Source organism: Oreochromis aureus, linkage group 23 (genome assembly GCF_013358895.1).
Source record: "Oreochromis aureus strain Israel breed Guangdong linkage group 23, ZZ_aureus, whole genome shotgun sequence".
Lineage (NCBI taxonomy): Eukaryota > Metazoa > Chordata > Actinopteri > Cichliformes > Cichlidae > Oreochromis > Oreochromis aureus.
Genome location: NC_052963.1, coordinates 43021311 through 43045430, shown reverse-complemented (window position 1 = coordinate 43045430; position 24120 = coordinate 43021311). Strand labels below are relative to the sequence as shown.

Sequence of the window (24120 nt, the reverse complement as noted above, 5' to 3'; positions counted from 1 at the left end):
GTTCGTGCTAACAGAAATAATATAAAGCTATGTGGCTGCACTGTATAGAGATCTGGTACCGTCAGCAGCGTAAGGCCAAATTTGAAGTTATCAAACTCTGAGCAGTGACAGCTGATGTAGCTACTCATTCTGAATGGAAAACTTTGTTCTTGTTGTGACAACGAGGCAGCGGTGCAGGGGACCAGGCTGCAGCATGCTACCCACAGCAGTCTCCGTGGCAACTGTATGCATGGCTGAAGAGTGATATTGCGTCTCCACACTGTGATGAGCAGAAAGAGTGAAAAGAGAAAGGACGGAGAGGGGGATCTTGGTTTCATGGTTTGCGGGGGGAGCGAGCTAGCGTTACATGAGAGTGAATCGGAGTGATGACATTGTTTCTAAGTGCCAGCTGAGTGCACCTATACACCTACCCCCATGGAGGAAGGGCTAATGACCTGCCCAACCATCCACTGATGAAGCATTTGGACAAAGGGGCAAACGGGCAGACAGAGTAAACCCTATCCAGGGTAGATCCTCCTCTGTTGTTGACACTTTGACAAGCATTATAGGTCTCAGGTTTCCTGATTGCTTTGGAGGAAATTGGGGATTGATCCTAGATCAGGCAGGGTTGTGGGTTTCTAAAGTCACCTGGGGCTTTGGTGATGCTGGATCAAGACGAAGCACAGATATCTAACAAAAAAGAAACAGACAATAGACCACCAAGAACAGCTTGAATGAAGGAATCACTTGCGCCTCTGAATCTAATCTGATGACTGAATTTCCTGAAGCCTGCCTCACTTTTAGCTGAAAAGGGACATTACCTGTGTCAAGGTACAAAAAACCCCCAATTCAGCTATTTTTATTTATTTATTTATTTTTAAATGATTTTATGAGCATATAATGCCCAAAGCAATCTGATACTTCTATAGAACCGCTACCATTGCTGGACTCCTGAAGTAACTATCACTTCTGCAAAGAGTAAGATGGAGAAAAAATACCCAGTAATTGCTGGACGAGAAAAAGGTAAGTCATCTTGAAAAACGATCATGGTTCCTTTTTTATGTAAATTAATATTTACAAATAAATATCAATAGCTTAATATACTGCAGTTAAGCAGAGTGGGTCGTTTTGCAGTGGGCAGACCTGTCAGGACTTGCTCCATTCTGTGAAAAAAATGCTCCCACCTTGTTAGCTGTTTGACATAATGTGCATAATAGTGTTTCATTCAAGGCTGAAAACTGGAAGGCAAATCTCTAAAATTCACATGAATTTTAATTTGTAATGTCTAGTTATCTTAGGCAAAAGTATGCAGACCTCCTTATTTACAGAGAACCTTACACAAAGCTGCGTTCACAATCAAAGGAGCCATTGTCACGTTAGAATTTCCTACATTTCTGACTTTTGTAAACTGTGGATGTAATTTAAGACGTGTATTTTGAGATTATGGCAACTTTGTGACATTTTCTCCTGTTTCAAGGGCCTGGACCTGGTCGCTATGGGCTTCCTCCCACTATTGGATTTATTGGCCATGACTTCACAAAGTCAACTAGCCCTGCCTACTCTTTCCATGGAAGGATGACTGATAATAGTGAGCCCCTCTCTTGCTTTATGGTTTATCAGAAGTGGGTACTTGCAGGGCTAGTTTTCAAGTTTACTATAACCTAACTAAAGTATTACTTTTTCTTTTGCAGATTTTTTCTTTTTATTTATTCTATGACTAACTAAATAACGCCTTTTTTTCGTCAAACTGCTGATTTAGGATACAAATTAGCTGAAATCATTACAGTCACCAATACACACATTTCACAGAATTTGTGTACAGTAATTTATATCATTTATGTTTTCAGAATGATTTCCTCTCCTGTAAAAATGATCTCACAAAAATTCTGTTGGATATGATTTCCGTTTGGTGTAATGTCAAATTCAACCACTAGGTGGAGACAAGACGTTTTTCTTCATTTTGTTTTTTTACTGCATCTACAGATTTGCATGATCAAATCAAATAAAGCGAAGAGAATGAAAAAAAAAAAGTTTACTTTTTAAAATATAAATTTGTAATTATCCAATTAATTTTTAACAGTGTATAGTGTTGACTCCAGCCCAGGGCCTCGGTATCATATTGATGCAAGAATCACTCGATTTGGAAAGGATGGCACACCTGCATACTCAATGCTGGGTAAAGTCAAAGCCCAGAGTAAGTATGCTTTCCCTCATTATTGGAGTTCATTTTAAAATCAATTGTGACATATTGTATATCAGTCAGATCCATAGATTAGTGAAGAAAACATGTACCTTTGACCCTTCTGGAGAACCCCATGTGATTGTCTTCTGTTCACTAGAGGAGCTTTTCCACACACCCGGACCCGGTGCATACAGCCCTGAGAGAGCCCCACCGTGCAACCTGCAGCGCAGACCTCCATCCTACACCATGGGCTCTCGCACACACTACCGCAGTGTTGACTCGGTCCCAGCTCCAAACAAGTACTCTCTACCGCCACTTATGGGCGCTCAAGTCCCAAACAAGACATCCAGTGCAAGTTACACAATATCAGGCTGTCTCAGCATAGGGGGACCATCTGAGGATTTAGCCAAGACTCCTGCGCCTTGCAGATACAATAGTACAGACCCAAATGTTTATCTGCTCCGACGGCCAGCGTTTTCCATGTTGGGACGTCACAGTTTACCCAGAGATGGCACCAAGAAACCAGGTCCAGGAACATATAATCCAGAGAAAGTTACAGTCCACAAGGCCCAGGCACCAGCCTACTCCCTGGGTATCAGACACTCAGAATTTGTTACTCCACTTATTGTCAATATTTCTGACTAAACAACAATCATCTGAGAGAAAATTACATAATTCTTCAATTAAATAAAAAGAAAAGAAGCAAATATTAAGGAATTAGCATATTTTATTTGTCCAGTATCAAAGAACTTGACAAATCAACCACAACGGAGAGCCAAATGTATATCAAGAAATAACATATGCACATAAAATACATACATTTAAGGAATTATCAAGAACTGTTCTAACAAAAATGTTAGGGAGTTCATGGGTTTGAGCACAATAAAAATCATATGCTCATATGGCCATTAAGTAAATAGATCAGTCTTGACAACATTACACCTAAAGATAAAAAAAAATGTTAAAGTGTACAATTGACAGGCAAACTTTCACCTTCAAATTGTTTAAAGTTATCATTCACAGTGAAAACAAGACATTTTTGTCTTCATAACCTCTAAAAACTGAGGAAATTTGAGTGAAGAAACACAAAAATATATACACACAAAACTACAGGGCCTCTACACAACATATCAGAACACATATCAGATTTATGTGCAGGACAGATATAGGATCGAAAGACACTACATATCAGCAGAGGAGATAGCAGGTACTTTAACAGACAGCTTCCCCTTTAATCCTTTGGGAGAGGCCTTCTGAAAAGCAGTATGTGTGGCTCTAGGGAGTAAAGCAAGAAAGATCCGTCAGCATCATCAGTAAGTCATTAAACACAGTCAAGCCTACAGCTCTACGTCGTCTACTCCCAAATTTTATCACGGCCAAATAATGCAATGTAGAAGCTATACAATGACAGATTCAATTCTAATGTCAACTTTAGCACGATACTCATATGCTGTTGAAAGTATAATCAAGGGGTTTCAAACACAGGGACCAGGGGCCAAATCCAGCTCAGCAAATGCAGAGCCAAGTCAAAATTTTGTTATCAACTTTAGAGTTGTAGTTATTTTTGAAACTGAAAAAATAAGAAGTTTGAGTTAGTAAGTCAAAATCTTGAGACAATAACCTGAAATTCTGAAATGGTATGAATGTCAAAAAACGTTCTTTTGTTTGTTTGTTTTTACCAACAATAACAAAGTTCTATAGGGTAATCATTAAACGTTTTTAGGCAGTAAAACACCTCGCTGTTACCAGCGTTTCTTCAGATTACTGAACATGTGAAGAATGAATCACAAGACTGATCATAAAGAAATTTAAAAAAAAAAAAAAAAAAAAAAAAAAAAAAATTGCTTCTTTCCAAAAGAATTAACATTTAAATCTTCTCTAATTTTGTATATTCACTGTGATCTATAAATTTTAATATATCCTCCTGGGAACCAAGGAAAAAAGAATCTTCCCATTGAACTTTTTTGTGATTACCATCCTCTTTGGAGCTAAAAGAGGGCACCCAAACACATGGGATATCAATGGAAAGCCCAGAATGTCCTCTATTTAGTCCCTCAGGACTTAGTAGTATAGCTCAAATAAGTCAAAAGATATAGACGAAAAACAAATGCCCATTACACAGGACATAAATGAATAGGCTGTTTCTCAGGAAGATATGTCATAACGGTAGACTGGCTGTTTAAAAAAAACAAACAAACAAACAAAAAAAAACCCTTCTTGAAATTGTGCTTCTTTTTCTTACAGTTTCTCAGGGTCTCAACCATCTCTTCTGTGGATGTACTACTTCTTACCCACACAAGATCAAACTACGGTCTTATGTGGCATATTAAAAACAATGAGTTTGACCCTGATATAGGGTCACCATAAAAATCACCCTGATAGTCATCCCTCTTCTTTGATACATATACCAGCAAGAGATCTGTTCATAATGGCCAATAGAATACACACCGTGTAAAAAGGCTGAGCTAAAGCTAAGGGCTTCAGCGTAGAGTGAGCAGTGTTATAGCTTTTTTATAATAGCAACCCTGATCATTCCCTGGAGATGCTTTCCTACTCAAGTTACAGTAAACAGATGGTGAAATGTCTGTATAACAAAAAAAAAGAACCCTGAAACACATATTTGCTTTAACTGTGCTTAATAGTTTTCCAAAGGTTTGACAGATACACAGAAATGTGGTATTCTCACCACCTTAGATTCAAAGAATGATGACATCAATCTGTAATTCTTTAGATGCACACAAGGGCGTCTGACTTAATTTTCAAGACAAGACTGAGGAAAAATGTGAACTTGTCCTTCACACCATGATTACTGACCTGGTTTATGGATCATGTAGTGAATCCAGCCCTGGCTCTGTTGGACTCCAAGTCCTCTCCACTCTTCTTCGGTCATCAGGTGGGAGGAGGGCACCAGTTTGGACAGCTGCTTGGGAAGCACAACATGCCTGAGGTTGGAAATATAACAAACATATTGTTAATTGCCTACTAGGGGTCAGACAGTTTATTTTGATATATTTTAATATTACCTGCTAACGCTAACGCAAGACGTCTGAATTTACAGCGGCAATAAGTTATCTCCACCATGTTCAAAAAGCTACTTTGACCTTAGCTAATTACTCAAACCAAATTAACGGACTCTTGAAAACGTTAAAAACATAATACCTGTACTCGAAGTCGTCATCGGTGTACTTGTCAGAATAGAAAATCTGTTTTTTCGACATTTTCAGTTGACAAAAGTAACAAAACTGAGCTCCAAAGAGGTGATATTGGATAATGTGAACTAAATGTGTTCGCTAGCAGTATCTACAAACTCAACGAGCTACTGTCATCTGCCGCTGTTTTCTGGGGATGATTCAAACCCCAACGGTTACCCGCACTCCCCTGATTGGTCGAAGCAGTAGCACGCGGACTGAACAGGATCGTCTATTCAGAGAAAGATGACTCCCTCCGCGGGGAAACCACAAGTCTTGCGGCGAAGCGCTATCGCGATAAAATTTGTACATTTAACGGTATATTAGAAATGGTTTTGTATGATTAAAAAATACGTTTTTGATTTTTGAACTCAAGGTTTGTGATGTATTTTGAAAAGTCTGTGGTCGTTTTGTCAGATATGTTGAGAAGTTGACACAGTAAAAGATCTTCGGCTCTCAATTATCTCTGCTACGTAGTTGGTCTTCTGCAAGAGAGTACTTTTGACGTAGACGAGCCGGAGTTTGACAACGGAGGGTAAACTTTCAGGAGAAAAGTACACAAGGTTGGCGATGTCTCCACTGGGGGGAAAAATCGTATGTATGATTCACTTCTATACTTGCTGTTCGACCTGTGGTGTATTCACAACAGCATGGGAATATGAACACTTAGCATGACTACATAAACTTTATTATTTTTAAAAAGCACTTTAGAACACTGAAAGTGAATATGGCAAAAATATTTAGAGAAGTATCCATCAGCATCATCAGTAAGTGATTAAACAGTACAGTCAAGCAAGCTGCATGTCGTCTACACCCAACTTTCATAGCCAAATTTTATATATATGTTTTGTATAAATAGCATTATTTTTTCAGTCTACTAACTTACTACGAACTCATTTTACATTTTAACCAAATAACTTAGCTTAAATTTTCTGTGCTGCAGGTACCTTATGACGTTTTGTTGTATTAGGTTGTGTCACGTCAATGGCTACTAATGAGTGGTGTGGTATTCGGAGCACGATTTGTTCAACTTGTATATGCAAATTCATGAGGTAAATCCGTTAACTCTTGACATACAGAGAAAAAAATGTGTGAATTAAATTGGTATTGGTATCATTTGTAGAATGAAACTGTAAGTAAGAATCTGAGTTTGAGGAAATAACATGAACACTGTAATTTTATACATGTCACTCAAGTGTTTTGCCAGGGAAAATGGGGAACAGAAAATACTGAGAAAGGCTACTGCATCTGTCAACATGCATCGATTACATCTGGTTTATCAGTAACTTTTTATACTCTAGCAAACAACCAAGAAGTGATCTGCACTGCAGTGGTCATGTAGCAGCTTTCTCAGAGCCTGGCATAGGTAAGATCTGTGCTTCTAACGCCTTTCTGAGTAACTTTAAGATTGCATATGTGTCAATCGCATGCCTGTATAAGCTCTAATCTTGTTACTATTGTTCTGAATAAATTGGACTGTGGTTTGTTTACTGTAGTTGTTCTAGAGTTGGTGTTGGATAAATGGCATGGTCTCCAGTTTCTCCAGATTCTCTGAAGCGCTGTAGAAATCCTGTGAATTACACACCTTTCTTCAGCTTTTTGGCATAACAGAGTGTTGGGTTAGACACAATGTATTTCTAGAAACTTGTTTTGGCCAATAGGTTTTCCATCTGTCTTCTGTGTCAGTATCTTTTTTACTACTGTACCTGTTTACGTGATTCGACTGAAAATCATCGTTTAACCCGCTTTATGTTTCTCACAGAGAATCCTGACTCCTGATGCGTACCTTCTGTTGCCTTTGTGTAAGACGGAGCAATGCAATTGTGAGAGAGAAGCAGGAAAGAGATTGAACGGGGGAAAGGAAAAAGAGAGAGCAGCTAAAAGGATCTTGCTGAGATGGCTGATTGTTCTCTTGGGAGACGGTTGGGAGGGAGATGGGAAGGGAATTCAGGCAGATGGAATAGGGTGGATGTTTTTAGAGATGTAGTCCCTTAGGAGAGTGGCTGCATTGTTTTCTTTGTGAAGTCTTTGCCTCTAACCAGGATCAATTATAAGCATACATCAAATCATACAAAATTCTCTTTAACTAAATGGACAGGAAATTCTCTGATATTCATCAACATCCAAACTCAGTACCCTCTTATATATTTTAACTTTATATCTCAAGATCGCTAGTTCTAGAGCAAAACTTCAGCTTTGTTCTTCTGTTGCTGTACATTTGTGTTATTTGTTTTTATGCAGTTTAAAGTAGTGTTGGTTACTTTTTGAGCATGTGAATTTTAATTAAGGACATTATTTTGTGTTAGTTATCAAAATGCAGAGACAGTTGAAATACAAAAGGCATAGATAAAAAATAAACAGAAAATCCATAGATAAGAAAAATTCCAAATGATAATGAACTGACAATGGATGGGCAAGATGCCTTGGATGTATCCAGCCTCTCGCCCCGTGTTAGCTGGGATCCCAGCTGGATAAGTGGTTAAGCGGATGGATATATCGTTTGAGGAGTAGATTCCAAAATGTAATGATTACTGGCTCAAATTACTGTCTTGCTGAATGTCCTTTATGCAGAAACGCAGGTGCTCTGTAGTGTCAATGTGTACGTGTGTCTGGGAGCAGGGTGGTTCAGGCAGATGTGTTTTAGCTAATACAGTCTGAGAGCAGCTGGGCAGGGCTAATAGACCAATGACATCATCCAAAGAGAGAGAGAAGAGAGAGCAAGACTGGGAGCACAGCTTGCCTAAGGCAGGGAGAGGGAGCGGGGCAGCTCAGTGAGGAGAGCAGCATGAGAGCGGGACAGTGTGTGTGTGTGAACGGGAGAGGACCAGACAGCATTCAGTTGACTTTGACAAGGATATAAGACCAACAAGATTTTCCTGCTAGTTTTCTCCTCCTCCCTCTTTGCACCTTTCCCCCTCCCCTTCCCCCCTTTCCCCTTTTTCTTCCATCCTGTGGCAGTTATCCCCCCTCACAGGTCCTGCTTCAGGCGGCTCCTCCGGGCATGCTCCTTAAGCCAAAGTATGACCGCTTTCGCAATGAGTCTGTGACCTCCTCCGACGACCTAATGCAGAGCTTAGCCATGAGCGGCAAAGTTGTGGCCACACCAGTGGTTCCCTCCTCCACGCCAAGCCTTCCTCTGCCTCCTTTGCCTCCCCTGGATCCCAGTGCCAGGTCCTCCTCCTCTGCTGGGGCTATGGCCTTGGCCGACTCTCCTTGCCTGGATGGGGAACAAGATGCCACGACAACCTTCTGCATGCTCATTCCTAAGATGCCTCAGTGGAAATTCTCCAACTCCCTGCTTAGCCGGAGTCCATCCAACTCCAGTTCCAGCTCCAATTCTAGCAAGGACTCGGGCAAGACAGCGGCAGCTACTTCCCAGGCCTCTGTCACGTCTTCTTCATCATCACACAGGCCCGGTGGTGGAACCTCAGCCAGTGGCCCAGTGGCGAGCCTTGCAGCTGTGCTTAACTCCTGTGACCCGGTGTGTGTCACTCCTTGTTCCCTACAGGCCATTCGGGGGCAGCGAGCAGTAGCAGCGGCAAATTCTGCCAGTCCAGGGGGGCACGTATTTGGAGCCACGGAGGTCATGGCGAGCCCCGGTGGCTCCAGCAACTTCAGATCAGGAATGACACGCAGCACAAGGGTCGAAGGCATGTGGCTTGGGGGAGAGGACTTCAACCAGAAGGGTAGCTTCATCCACAAACCCTCTCAAGGCTGGCTGCACCCTGACAAGAAGATAGTAGGACAAGGCGCGTCCTATATTGTCAGGGTAAGCTAGCTGGCACTTTATTCTTGATGCATCTTCATGCAAGTTTTGTTCAAAGAAATAAAAAACAACCAAAGGAAATATGCAGTAACTTTTTCAGGTACTCATCAATGAGTAAAGAGAACAAGATAATTGCAGAATATTAAATATATTACCCCACTTAAATATTCTCTGTCTGACTGCATAGAAGACAAAAGGACACCTCACTATCAGGCAGTTTGTTATGCAGCTCATGTGGCGAAGACTGGGGAATACATAATTTAATCCAGATAGATGGCTGAGCGTTGCTCATTGGCAGACAGCATGCAGGCGTCAGGGTGGAGAGAGATAAACCATGAAATTATGTGTATAGACTGTAGAAAGGATTGTGGTTCAGCTGCACTGTTTACCAAAGGTAGAATTTATCATACTGTACTTAAACAATGAGAATCTGTATTTATAGAGCGTGTAACTTACGTCTGACTGTAAGCTCCCACTGCAAGCTTGTGGGAGTGGTTGCTCTTTGTTTTGTTTTTGGATTGTTTACGTTCTCGTGTGCGATGAATTATTATGATTTTACCCATAAAATGTTATTTACAGTATCTCAGCATAGTCAATACCAAATGTTTATTTCATTATCATGAAAATATGCTCAAAATAAGCTTTTTATTATTCTGTAAATTTGTATCAAAATAAACTGATATATATAGAAATGAATGTGATCATTTCAAATGATACAGATAAATCTGTGTTTCAAAGAAATCTTGTTCTCAATCCGAGCTTGCTGTGTTTACAAAGGGTTACCAGCCTGAGCAGATTGCTCGATGTCAAAGATCTCCCCTCAGCCATCCCCCATAACTGTTCACCTCTGCCCCTGTGCTCTCCTCCTCCTCAAACTAATGACATGACTCTTGATTAGCCCAGACTGGGGCCCAAGCACGCTTTCTAATAACATTATACAGGCACCATTCATTCCCATATTCAATTATGTTTAATCACAGTCATTTGCATCATATGATGTGGAAGAGGATGGTTGGATCTGTATGGGAGCAGTCCAAATGTCGAGTACATATGAGCTCTCACAGCCAGGAAGGGCTTTCCGAAATGTATAACAAGTGCTCTTTTCATATCTGACTCATAATCACATTAATGATGGGACCAGACTTTTAACAGCTTGTTGTTGTCATCAGAAACTGCCCTCTGACAATTGCAGATGACCTGAAAGAGCCAGTCTTTGAACGTGTCTCAAGCCTCTTGAAGTAGTACTTCAGGAGACATGTATGTGCAGCATGCATGGTAAATCTATGCAGGGAGGCGTAGTCTCTGCATGTATTAGTGTCAGAGTGACGGTTGATTTCTGCTGCACTGTGCCATTTTTAAGTAGCATGGCCACTATGGTGAGTGACTCACTCTCATTCTCTCGCGCACATATTCATACATATCCACTCCTCTGCTGGGAAAGACACAAATCTGATTTTTAGCAATGCTCTTACTCGCTCTCTCTCCCCCTCTCTCTCTCTCCCTCGCTGCATAGCCACGTCAAGATCTGTGTCTGGCCTGCATCTGCCGTCTCTGCTAGTCAGGATTTTGCACCGGCCATCAAAACACTGCTTCTCCTAAATCATCTGCAGAGAAAGAGCCAAACTGTTTCTATTTTGTGCTATTCACTTATTTCACTATCAAAGCGAAGCATAAATATTTGTAATGCGATTGCCTGTTGCTAATTGATGCAGTTTCTAGAAGGGTCCTATGACCGTAGACTTGAGTTGTTGTAATTTTACTGTCATATATTTTTGAATAAGCTCTGCGTAGTGTGCAGTTAACCAGGAATAGAAAGTAACTAATCACGCACTTTTATCTGATCATCCTTTACTACATGGCTGTTGTTTTGTTGTAAAATTTGATCACATTAGCTAATAAACTTCTTTTGGAAATCTTTTGCAGTGACAAACGATATAATTTGGCAATTATTTATGTCAAAGGCAGCTACAGCAAAACACAGCTAAAGAGGACATGCTAATGTTATTACATTTCTAAGGAATGTGTCTTGGAAAGTCTACGTCCCTGTAGTCAAAGCAATAGTGTGCAAGAGACTTGGCCAAAAGGACAAGAGTGCAGATAGGGTGATAGAAGCAGGGATGTTGCATCAGTAGATTGAGTTTGTGACAATGGAAGCATTGGCAGAGAGAGGGAAAGAAAAAAGAGAGGGACAATTTCCCCGATGGAAGACTTCCCTCATGTCCAAATCTTGTTAGTGAGCTCGTTAAGTTCTCAGAGGTCCCACTCTGTTTCTCTCTCCGTCTCTCCAAATAAGTTTCACAAAGAGCTGTGCTTTACATCCCCAATGCAATGTACTGCATTTAAGATGAGTGTCACATGTTCTTTAAGGAGGCTGCGATTCAATCAGTGTAGCACAAAACACAGGAAAAAATTGTAATTATTAATTTTCAATGCCGCATCTGTTGTTTTTATGTATTCATGGGTTTATTTACCTATGCAGCAGGAATATGGTAGATGGTAGAAGCTTTTTTAAATGAGTTATTATCTCTGAGTAGGTTTTTACAGACTGATTTTAGCAGGCAAACAAATGCCAAGCAATTCGTTCACCACTTCATCTTTTCATGATAATCACACAGATATGCAAATAAGAAGTAGAAGGCATACTCACATGCTGATTGTTTACACAAACACACTCACATCCCCCAGAGGGCTGAGAAGCTGCAGTTTATCCATGATTTGAAGCTCTGAGTGCTGCTAATCTAGTCACAGTGCCATTAGCACCCCAACCTGACAGGCATTAGGAAGCTGCTCAGCTGGGACCTTCCCACTGGAGGACACTACATTAATGGGCTATATGGGGATTTGATTTAGATTACTGTTGAAAGTAATCACATATACCAACAGAGTATTGTCTATTGTGAACGTGACATCTCTTTCTGGAAGTGTTGTGGTGTAGTTAGAATACAAACTTAATTTAAATGCAGCGCACGTTTATAGTTCTGTATTTTTGAATAGTTTCATTCAATTATCTTTTCAGATCATAAAACATATTTGAACACTTGATGAGTTTATTTTTAAATTAAAAATAAGGTATTTAACTTAGATTTTAATGATTTTTCTCCCTTTGGTTTTTTCTTTACAGTACATGGGATGCATTGAGGTGCTGAAATCAATGCGATCCCTGGACTTCACCACACGCACTCAAGTGACAAGGTAAGCTGGTAACCGTCTTATCTGCCAGTGTAGATGTGTAGTATTAATTGAAGTGTGAAGAGTTTAATATGTATGTATATCTATCTATCTGGATGACCAGGAGATGGGATTAGAAAAGAGAAAAGGAACAGGGTCAGTGGGAGAGTAGAGGAAAGTAGATATGCAGGTGGGGCGTACGGCAGCACATTCCCCTGCCACCACGTCATGTTTTTACAGTCTGTGTGATAAATAGGTGGATCGTTTTCAAACAGCCGGCTTGATTGTTGCTCTGTCATGAGCTTAGATCAGCTGCCATTTTCATCCATAGATATACATATATATACATATACATATATAGATATATATATGTTACCATGTTATTAGTGGTATGCCAACATGGTGTGAAAATGCTTTTACTTTAGCATGGCCAATAGATTTACACTTGTCACATTAGTCTTTTTTGATCAAGAGCCACAACTTTGAATTTCAAGTTTACGTTGCAGTGTTGTCCAATAATTCATGCACTTGCAAGGACTAAATGCACGAAGACAGCAGTATAGTGTGGGACTGTTAAGAGATAAACAGAGCTACTGTATTTGTGTTCAGTGGCATCAAAGGCCAGAAGGTTACACATTAAACTATGCCTCAGGGCCTTACTATGTCTGTGTCTTGGTGTTTTATGCCCTACACGTCATGTTATTGTTATAAAAACAGGGTTCTTTGCAGTCCTCGACCTCATGGGAGAAGTCCTTTTCCCCACTCCCTCCCTGTCTGCCTTGCTCTCTGTCTCTCACCCTCTCCTCTCTCCTGCACAATCGATCGGCGGTAATCTGAGCCCACCGTGCATCCAAGGCTTAAGTGCAGGGGGGAGGAGGTAGCAGAGATGGAGTGATGGAGAGGGAGATCTATTATTGATGATGTTCGTTAATGACTGTGGAAAGCTGCAGTGGTCCCCATGAACGCACCCTGCTGGATAATGTCTGCGGCTGTAACTTCTTGAGGGGGGAGGAGGAGGAGAAGGAGGAGGAGGAGGAAGATGTCCAAAACAAAGCAGCAAACCAAAATGTTTGCACTGGGAGTAGCCATAGAGAATAAGATGGCTACATCTGGTCTTGTTTTTATGTGACTGACTGAGTCATGATTATTTCCAGCAATGATGAATGTTTTTTGTTTGCATTCCTGTCGTGGTTGATTTTAAAGTCCCATTTAAGTGTGCTTACCCCTCGCTCAAGGTCAGAGTGGCCCTTTTCGCCTAGTAGCTCACATAAGACATGTTTTAAAAATTCAAAATAGGTTCAAGTCCTCCATGATGCTAACAACACAAGGCTTTTGTTCCTGGTTCTTTCCTTACTTTGTTTGCCAAAATCATGATATATGTGTATATGAATTGCTGGATATCATTTAAAGGCAGCACAGTCCATTCAGAACAAGCCATTCTTCAGCTTCCTGACTTAACGAAACAGTCAGTAGCTTCCAGTATTTCAAAAATGTAATTCGGCTCCATGATTTAAAGGTGCTTTCTCTTAACAGTCCTCTCTGTGTTTTTTGCTGTTTAACTGCAAAATGAGTGAAGTGAGGTGCAGCATTTTATTGTAGACGAAAACAACAGCTCATCTCTCCCCCCTCCTCCGTCTCCTCCTCCTCCTCCCTCTGCTCTCTCATCAGCATGAGTCATTCGAACATTGTGGTGTTTTTCAAAAATCCCTGAGAAGACCTTTACTCGAGATGGGGCCCGGGACGCTGCTTTTTAAATATTTACGAGCCACTTGATAGGAGCATCTAGGTTCTTGATTGTTCCCACTGTCCCCTGGCAGAGAGCGTGTGAGCTCCCGCCTCAAATCCACTTTATGGCTCAGCCGTGCCATCATGCTCACACAGGGGACAGACCCTTTAAATGCCCATTAGGCAGCCATTCCCAGGAGTTATATCAGTTTTATCGCCAACTTGTAACAAATGTGCAGGGAGAATTGCACTGCAGAAAATAAATGCGAATGCTAATACCCTGCTGTTGTGCTGGTGCTGTTTATTCTCCCATAATTTGGGAATTTAAATTGAGTTTATTAAACATCAACAGATGAATACTGTTATTGTTTTCTTTCCTGGGTTAACATTTCCAACATTAATGGTAAAGCTAGATAAGAATGTTGTGACTTTCTTATCTATTTTCGTGACCTTTGAACTACGATTTGCCTACGACCTATGGGCTTGTTTGGAGGAAGGGAAAACGTCTGTTCATGTTTAACCTAAAGTTTTCCATTACTGTGGGGCGGCGTTTTGGGTTGTGACTCAGTTTTCTGTATTTTTCCACAGACAACACAAGTCCATATGATTTATACGTTATATATTATTATTATTACAAATGGCTGATAATCAGTAGCCAGTATATTCATCTTTAGTCTGATCTGAAATCTTTCTTCATGTTCCTATTTAGGGAAGCCATCAACAGACTGTGCGAAGCTGTGCCAGGTGGAAAGGGGGCTTGGAGGAAGAAGGTTAACAGTAATTTATAATCCTAACATACATGCAGTACTTTTGACAAGCAGTCAATAGTGATTTTATATACACACTAGATGTATTAAAATAACAACAAAGGGTAGAAAGGACCTCTGCTGCTCAGTATGACATTTTTATCTGTATCTACAACAGAAACTATATAATTGTAACTTTCATTGTATCCTTTATTTTGTAGGTTCCAAACAAAGCTCTACAGTCAGTGATGGGGAAGAGTAACCTGCGATTTGCAGGCATGAGCATCGCAGTCAATATTTCCATCGATGGTATTAATCTGCTCATTCCTACCACACGACAGGTTAGCTGATACTTAATTAAGGTGGCAAATGTACTTGCATGACCACAATGTGATTAAGACCTTTATTATGTGCCAGCTATTATTTTTGCATTTTTCTTTATTCCTATAGCTTAGCTTTACATAGACGTTAGCATATTTTCTCTTAACTGTTAATCACTGGGTAAAATATGTGTGAAATCACTGATGAGATACATTTTTTTTCTTTGTTGGAAGTTTGTAGTGAACAATTTTACACTCCTATGTGAATATTATAAATAAATACCACTTTGGTGAGGTACAGAGTCAAACCTTTAACCTTTAATTGGGACTTTGCCCAGTTGTCCATTATGTGTAGATACAACAGAGGTTCATCGCTTGAGTTAGGTGCCTTTTTTATGCTTGAATGATTAATAGGTCAGAGTTAGGTGGCTATACAAACAAAACAAACCCCCATGAAAACAGTTAAAAAGCAGCCAATGTCCAAAGAAAAACTTTGAAAGACTTTCAGAAAACCTGGAGGGCTGTTGCTCAAGACCACTTTAAAAAAATTACAAGAAATTTTAGCTCCTTGGAAGCAAAATATAAAGAAATGAGGGGTGGGTCAAAACTTTTACACAATACTGTGCATTAATTGATAAAATAAAGAATGGCTTCCTTTCTCTTTCAGGTGATAGCTCATCATCCCTTGCAGTCCATCTCATTTGCCTCTGGGGGAGACACAGTAAGTGCAGCATTTAACATTTACTCTCCATTAAATTGTTGGAATGAACATTTTGCCTATGCAAACATGTATGACTTGAATTAATCATTAACAGTCTCAAGCTTAAAAAATTACTGATGGTTTTGATTTATCGAGCTGATTTTCCCCCAAACTAATATGTTGCAGGACACACCTGATTATGTTGCATATGTGTCCAAAGACCCAGTGAATCAGAGAGGTATGTTCTGAAAAGGTTCCCTTTCTCCTTCCATACATTTTGCCACTAGACAAACACGTTTATTTTGTAAGGCAAAATAAGTTGCATTAGAAAATACTGTCTATTCACTTTTGGAGTACTGCTGTCAGTGTTGCATTTTTTACTGTGGGTTATAACATTACTATTGCGATATCTATAGACATTTTTTCTTAAAAATGCTTTGATTCCACCTCTAACTATATTTTGTAGTTTGTCTGTGGCTTAATTACAATTATTATGGGTTTAGGGTGGGTGAGACTCTGTAACAATAACTGTACAAAATCATTTAAAAACAATATTTTATTAGCAATATTGATGATTTGATTTTAGCATTTGCATTGTAAACATATTAGCATTTCATTTTAAAAATCACAATTATTAAAAAAAACTAAAGTATATAAAAAATGTTGTAATATGCCGGTATCGTAAACCTGTTTTGTTATAAAATATCAGCCTATTGCACCACAAAATATACTTTGTTGGGAATTAAATAGCTAATAAACATTGTGTTTGCTGATGTCTTAAAAAATACTAATATTTTGGACTCGGGACCGGGAGTTTGAATAGCTCGTGGCAACTTTTTAACTCCTCACTCTCTCTCTCTCTTTTTCTTTCAGCATGTCATATCCTGGAGTGTTCAGATGGTTTAGCCCAAAGTGTCATCAGTACCCTCGGCCAAGCCTTCGAGCTGCAGTTCAAACAGTATCTGCACAGTCCACCAAAAACCATGACATCTGTGGAGAGGTAACAGAAAGTCCTGCCACTTCTCACGTACTTAACTAGATGAAAAAGACATTAAGAGTTTTTGTTACTCTCCTTAAAATCTGTGACATCTCTGAAGCGGTGGGATAATGACTCATAAATTATCCCAGTGTTTCAAATAGAAAAATCTAGTATGTTGACTTCATGTAACAAACGCACCAAAAACACCCACTTCAGTTTAAGACTGAAGATGATGGAAATTACTTTTAGTTTATATTTTGACACAGTAAATATTCCAGGACCATATACTAGTGATGGGTCCAGCAACACTGACGCACCAGCGCATGTATCAAGCTCACAGAGTGAAGCCTGTGTCGGTGCCTCGCTTTAAGAAAAAGTCACGTGATCGATACAGCTGCTGTATCGCTCATTGCCAACGCGCCAAACTGTGTTTAAAAGGTACCGCATCTGTCAACGGAACGAGTCGCCACCAAAAAAACCACAAAATTACTCTCGCAAAGATAAATAAAAATACACATCTCTCCATAACAAAATGGAGCCCGAAAGAAAAAGAAATGTTTCTGATGTGTGGGATCATTTTGATCTTTTAACTGCAAATAGTTTGTCTGTCTTTGTTTCAGTGTAATCTATCAGAATAGGAAAAACAGCAATGTGAGTTGCAGTGTAAATTATTTATTTCATTTTATGCAGGTTAAATGTCGCATCTGTTCTGCATTTCTTACACAAACAAAAGCACCTCCTGAGTGTTTAGGCATTACAGAGCCAAACATGAAAATGAGGAGACAAACACACCGAGAATGAACACAGGTCGGCCTATATCGACACTGAACAGCTTTTTTATTAATATGTGTTTTATTATTTTGAAATCAAGCATCTAGGAAGACTGTTCTGGACCAGGCAGTCCTGAAGTTTATTATAAAGGACTGCCAACCCCTTAGTACCGTGGAGAGTGTCGGAGAGAAACATTCCAAGATCAGAGGATCCTTTAACGTACTGGGGGAATAGGAAGACATCTTATCAGAACCTTTTCCACCTGACTTTACAGTTTTTGTGTACCCCAGCTTCATCTGTGCCTGTGAGTTTTCCAAAGCTGGGGAAATGGTGTGAAAACCCCCGCAATAGACTGAATGCAAAAACAGTGGATAAACTTATTTTTCTGAATAGAAATTTATAATAAACTCTGAGTCAATTACATTTAAATGGGTAATATTATATTCACAATACTTTCATTTAATTTTCACTTAATGTCATTCACAATATATTTTACAGGTGTCTACTATATTTGCAATGTAAAAGATATAAAATGATTCCATGGAAAGTACCTTACAGTGTACAAGTATGACTAGGTCATTGAATCAGTGTCTGTTGTGAGTCTCAAGTTGCCTGCAATGATATTTAAGGTCCAGCAGGTGTCAGTAAGGAGCAGAACAGCAACACTGTGTCGACACAGTATTGATACAGTTTGGGGAATGTGCTGAAACGCTTCACGAGGCCTCATCTACCCATCACTACCGTATACATCCCAAGCATTCTTACCAGCAGCTGTCAGACTCTATAATGCAGCTTAACATTCTTTTGGTCATCTTACTCACCAGCTTGTTTGTTTACTGTACATTTTATACATATCTCCGTACAATTTTTCTATTTTTCTATACATATTCTTACATTGTTACCTGTATATACCTGTATATACGAACTTCGGTTACTTATGTATATAGGACCACCTTGTGTCTTCCTTTTATATTTTATTTTCCCTTGCTGTAAGAGCTCTGTAACACCGGAATTTCTCATCTGTGGGATAATAAAGGTTTATTCTATTCTATTCTAAGCATCCAGCAGAAAGAGCTTAGCCACCACCAACCTGATCTAGTTTACAGTTCTCAGATTTCTTTCTTATTTATTACAAGGACATGTGATACTTTGTTCTTGTATTTCTTCAAAATCAGTCTTGCAGTGTTGTAAATACATAGATTTTCTCACACATGAGATGCTACCACAGTGATGCCACTGCAGTCACCAGAATAACTCCAGACAAGCAGTTTTTTTCTTCCTGGTTTCAAATAAACATCTTCTCAATTTCGGATGCAGAGATGTTACTTGATCAGAACAAATCAATTTAAGAATGCTGATTTTCTCCTCAAATTAATGCTGTAGTGTTAACATCATTATAGAAATGAATACATAATCATATTTGGAAGTTGTGGTAAAAATACTGTTTTTTGCTGTCTTTATTTGGACATGTAGTTCTATTGTCAGACTTACACACACAGTATATTTCTCCTCAGGTCTGCCAGGACAGAAGAACCAATTTGGAGGGATGACGAGGACTTCTCTGAGCCGGATTACTATAACCGTATTCCAGGGAAGGAGCCTCCTGTTGGAGGTGTAGTAGACTCCAGACTCAGGCCCAGTGGAGCCCTCCTTGGTCACATGCACACTCAACCACAGAGCAAGACAGCAGCTCAGGTGAGTGTCCTGACATAGCTATAGAAACACTGTTAAATCAGGCTCTGCATGTTGATATGGTAGCCTTAGCTCTACTGTAGCTGAATCCAGTTTTGAGGTAATTGCATATTGTGTATTTATATTTTTGTATTTGTATGGTGTGTTTCTGCTTCTCTAAATTTCATCGAGAAGAACTCCAGTGCATTTTTGTGTAAACCTGTAAAACCTGCATGCTTGTACTACAGACTGAACTGAAACATCTGGTCTTTATCATGAAGTATTGGATTAATGTTTAGAACAGAACTCTCTGACATCTCCCTCGTGAACTGGTGACTGATGTGTTTTCATGCTCCTGCCTCATATTGTTACATGGAATTAAAGCATAGGATCATGAAAATATACTCCATAACTGTGCCTGCAGCATAATTGCCTAAGACAAATACGATTACACAAAGAGCCTTGGGTTCTCTGTAGCCTATCAAGTGAAAGAACCCATTGCCCCCTTTGTTGCAACTTGTTCACAACAGGGTGACATGCTGCAGCTAATGTTTCAAATAGAGTGCTTCGAAACTACATTATGCAGGGACAAGAGATGAGAGTTCTTGGTTATTCAGATCCAGATGTATTTAGGTTGTGTTCTTGTGGTGTGATTATGTGTTAGCAGATGAGCTCACCAGCCAGGAGAGATCAAGCATCTCACCAGCCTGGTCAGCTGTGTTATGAGCTTCACTGGGACACCGAGACAACCTGCAGCTCAGGTGAGACATCCTGTGGCAGGGAGCAGCTATAACAGCTAAAAAAAGAAAAAAAAATACAGTGACTGTTTAGATTAGTTATTATTATACAGTTGTTTTATTGAGGTGATGTACTTAACTGGGGGGATTTCAAACAGGTTTTTAAATGAAGGATATTTTTTTAAATATATGAGTTGCAATGTTTTCTAGTCACATACTAAACAATGAGGATTGTCAGATTTGTTTTCTGTATATATTTATGAGGTTAGTTGTTTTTTTTCCATCCTTATTGTATTACAAAGCTAATCATCACAGTTCTCATTGCCTGAGGGAGAGAGAGCGTTTGCTCTCTTATTTAACAGAAATAGGATCTTGGCATCTTTTAATGAGGCCCCCTTCATACTTCATATTGTTTATCATCTTTAACTAGACTGATGCTAGGAGGATGATCAAGATAGGTACGACAATTAACTTTTTCCTTTCAAAAATATAGAAAATAATAGTTGGATTTTTAGTAGTTGGAAATTATAAGTGACATTTTGTAATTTCTTTTTTTTTTTTATATAATCAGTTGTTTCCGTTAACAGCAAACAGTGCTGTAGCTTGGGGCAGAAACTAGTGAATGAAACGCATTTTGTGTGCATCTTTCTGTCTTAGGTCTGACATCAGATGGTTATTTGTGTGCTGACGGTCAGCCTCCAGGCAGCAGGGACTACGAGGAGCATCAATATGTTAACACCCAGAGTCTGGAAAACCTGGATTCACTTACGCAGGGTCCTGATGGGCACAGAGGCACCAGGGCACCAGAGAGTCCCAAAAAGGATCTCTTTGACATGAGTAAGTCCTGCCTATGACATCTTCGGACATATATATATAACAGAACGACAGTCAGGCTTTCTCTCGAATGTTTGATTCCCACCAGATTCCCTTTTTGACACCGTGATTTTACGATCAAGCCACAGATCTTTTGCTTGTTAGACAGATGTCAGGCAGACCACTACACTATGAAGAAACAACAAAACCACTACCTTGTGAAACATCTCAAGCGCCTTTGTCGTCCCTGTAGGGCCCTTTGAGGATGCCCTGAAACTCCATGAGGCCTGTGGTGGAGGTGGTGTTGGGTCCACTATATCTGGAGGCTCTGGTGCTGAGGGAGGAGTGGGAGGTGTTCGGGTCTTGGAGGATCAGTGGCCCAGCCCTCCACGACGCAGAGCCCCTGTTGCTCCAAATGAGGAGCAGCTTCGCCGTGAGCCCTGGTACCACAGCCGGATGAGCCGACGAGACGCAGAAAAACTCCTGAGCCGGGACGGAGATTTTCTGGTAAGGGAGAGCACTACCAATCCTGGCCAGTACGTGCTAAGCGGCCTACACCGTGGCCTCCCTAAACACTTACTGCTAGTGGACCCTGAAGGAGTGGTGAGTCTCTTAAGAAGTAGTTTCAACAAATCACACTGGTTATTTGTTTTGTTATGAAGTTACACTGGTGTACTCCTTTTGTTTTGCTTTTCCCTTCAAAAAAAAGGTCCGGACCAAAGACATGTTATTTGAGAGTATAACCCACCTCGTCTCGTTTCACCTGAAGAATGAGCTGCCTATTGTAGCAGCTGAAAGTGAGCTTCATCTCAAACGGGGTGTCAGGAGGAAGCAGTGAATTACCTGGACCTGTGTGGGACTGTAAGCTAGCAGTAAACTATATACTTTCAAACCAGATACATAAATAATTTAAGGGATTATAATACAGACATAAAGCAAGGAGTGCATGCTAACATTATAATTTTAAGAAGCATTGCTATTTCCTTACATTGTTGAGGTGTTCAATTTGTCTTTAACTGCAAAGGGGAGGTTCACATTTTAGCATGTAGATTATGTAGATTCACACACTTGGTTACAACAGATCTAAGTAGAAATAATGTAGTTTTTCTTTCTCTCTCATTCGACAGCGCTAAATTCCTATGTGCCCATACAAATCACATAAAAACTGAATCTAGGACTCATTATGGGATGATTTTTCAACGGGAAGAAAGAATATCAGCAATACTTTCTTTCCATGGACAATCCTTCTAAGGAGTGTGCAGTATCTGATATATCCCTGTACTACTTCTGCTTGTTGACAACCAGGATAAACCAAATATCCCTCATCTGTCATAAACTCCTCAGCATGCAGTAATTAAGCTAACAAACCAACCAGGATCCACAGTTTGTGCTGTGCCCGAGCTGGATAATCACCAACCGAGGTCAAAAATTAAACTGACAACCTGTCTGGAGAGGAGCTAACCTCAGGAAATCACAAAAGGATTTAATGCACAGTGAAGAAAAGCCTGTAATTGTGAAGTGCTTCCTTTAAACTACAACTTGCACGACTAGTAAGTCACAGGTTTTTCAAATCAACCAGTTGTGGGAATCACCAGAACAAACTGTCACTAATTTTCTGGTGCACCAAAAAATTCAAAACAAGATGTCCAGTTCCACATTCAGTAGTTCATCTCGGTACAAATGCAGGAAATGAAAATTCTGCTACTGGTTAGAATGTAAAGACTGTTAAATGTTCATGTTCAAGGTCTGCAGTATCTGAATTTATAACAGCCACAAAGCCTTTATTGTTTCTCTGAGCTATTTTAAGCCTCAAATCCATAAAAAAAAAGCATAATCATGATATACTGATTAGCCCCAACATTAAAACCACTGACAGGTGAAGCACACATCACTGATTTATCTGGGAAACATTGGGTCCTGGCATTCAAGTGGAAGTTATCTCGAGACATCAACCACATAAACACGACAGAAGATCAGTCCCAAGTAACAGCAACCTGTGCTCCTCAGGAACAGTTGCAGAACATGACAAACAGTGCAAGCTGTTGAAACAGCACACCTCCCTGCAGATTCTGTTTGGGCACCCACAGGATGGGCCAGAACGAGCCCAATCCACTGCACCGACTCCATGCAAAGAGCCAGACAACACGATGCACCCCAAAACGTCACCTGTCGCTGCACCGATCGGTCAGAGCCGTTTTGATGGAACAAGCGTGATCTACACAATGGATGGTTTTAATGTGGCTCAGTGTATTTATCAGTGCAGTGGAGATAGATACATTGTCCTGACTGAGAAGTTTCATCACATTTGTTATTAAATCTGCTATTTGTGTTGTTTGTAAGGGCTGCTCATTATTTTGGGAAGTCATGTGTTGTAAAAGCCTGAGTTAAAAACTCCTCCGCATCAATGCTCAGTATAGCCATGCCCGTTCTCCCCAGCCTCTCCCACTTCAGTGCCTTAATAACTACACTGACAGGCATTTGTGTCAGCGTGTATATAATGTGCATTTATGCTCTTGTTGCAAAAGAACAGTTTTCTTGCCACGCCAATGAGTAAATGAACAAACTTCAGGATGATTCAAAGTTGTGTACATGTAAACAGTAATGGAAGCTGCTCTTGTTTTGGGGTGAATGAGTAATGCTGTCTATGATGGTCTTAAATGTTATCGTCTTATATGTGTGTCCCTCAGAGTTTTTCGTCAGAGGTCAGTCATAGACATCTTAAAGAAAGAGCTTAATTTTTCCCAGCTCAGGGAAGTGCATCACTTTATTGTTCTTATTCCCTGTCTGTACATTTTACTGACTTGCTTGTGTGTTTTTGCTCCACAATGTTTCATTCCCAGTTTTGACAGTGTAATACTTTGTCTGCTTTCTGCCCTTTTTTCCCTCTCTGTTCTTGGCTATTTAAGTTTAATCAGGCCCTCCTTTGTTCTTAGCCTCAGCCTCATAAATGCACATAAAGATGAGGTAAACTTCAACAGTTTTTAGTGAGATCCAGATCATTGTCATTTTTTTGTATCTCCCCTCAGGAATTTCCTGGACCTTTTCTTCTATGATTAACTGACTGACTTTTTGTTAATAAAATGTATTTAAAAAGGTGGGTTGTCATTTGTGAGTATTAGTTTAAAAATCTAACCAACAAACAAAAGATCCATGCTTAGATCCCACCTAATAGGGCACAAATCCCACTGGGGTTGTGTTAGGAAGGGCATCGGATGATCAAAAATGCAGTGCAACTTTTTGTGAATAAGGAAGCAGCTGAAAGTTGTTTACACCGTGTTTTTATCCTCACAAAGTATAAATGATTGTATGCACGTATTTCAGGCATATTAGCTGGTTCAAATATTGTGTCTCTAGCTTCCTTAATGTATGTGTGTA

General features: G+C 39.9%; 3 protein-coding genes across 10 annotated transcripts; 2 read left to right on the top strand and 1 right to left on the bottom strand.

Moving 5' to 3' along the window:
* The first annotated feature begins 287 nt into the window (after window positions 1–287).
* On the top strand, window positions 288–4967 carry odf3l2b (outer dense fiber of sperm tails 3-like 2b). 2 transcript variants are annotated; one of them, XM_039606842.1, is made up of 6 exons: window positions 288–810; window positions 909–1002; window positions 1457–1567; window positions 2060–2173; window positions 2319–2753; window positions 4406–4967. In XM_039606842.1, exons 2-6 carry the CDS (start codon window positions 963–965, stop codon window positions 4489–4491), a joined length of 786 nt encoding a protein of 261 aa, XP_039462776.1. In that variant the 5' UTR covers window positions 288–810; window positions 909–962; the 3' UTR covers window positions 4492–4967. The 2 variants fall into 2 exon arrangements, with proteins under 2 accessions (XP_039462776.1, XP_039462777.1); XM_039606843.1 differs by lacking the exon at window positions 4406–4967 and having other exon boundaries at window positions 2319–3156.
* cks2 (CDC28 protein kinase regulatory subunit 2) lies at window positions 2871–5522 on the bottom strand. Its single transcript, XM_031736046.2, has 3 exons — window positions 5321–5522; window positions 4976–5103; window positions 2871–3436 (listed from the first exon to the last, which is right to left on the bottom strand). The coding sequence occupies exons 1-3, from the start codon at window positions 5377–5379 to the stop codon at window positions 3393–3395; spliced, it is 231 nt and encodes a 76-aa protein (XP_031591906.1). The 5' UTR covers window positions 5380–5522; the 3' UTR covers window positions 2871–3392.
* Window positions 5523–5675: 153 nt separating this feature from the next.
* On the top strand, window positions 5676–23838 carry shc2 (SHC (Src homology 2 domain containing) transforming protein 2). Of its 7 annotated transcripts, none has more exons than XM_039606841.1 (15): window positions 5676–5943; window positions 6651–6715; window positions 8858–9118; window positions 12237–12307; window positions 14718–14778; window positions 14976–15095; window positions 15742–15795; window positions 15961–16012; window positions 16648–16774; window positions 19039–19219; window positions 19860–19956; window positions 20590–20769; window positions 20999–21348; window positions 21455–21606; window positions 21873–23838. In XM_039606841.1, the coding sequence occupies exons 3-14, from the start codon at window positions 8936–8938 to the stop codon at window positions 21581–21583; spliced, it is 1605 nt and encodes a 534-aa protein (XP_039462775.1). In that variant the 5' UTR covers window positions 5676–5943; window positions 6651–6715; window positions 8858–8935; the 3' UTR covers window positions 21584–21606; window positions 21873–23838. The 7 variants fall into 7 exon arrangements, with proteins under 7 accessions (XP_039462775.1, XP_031591897.1, XP_039462772.1 ...); XM_031736037.2 differs by having other exon boundaries at window positions 8308–9118; XM_039606838.1 differs by adding an exon at window positions 6320–6401 and having other exon boundaries at window positions 6651–9118.
* Window positions 23839–24120: the final 282 nt, after the last annotated feature.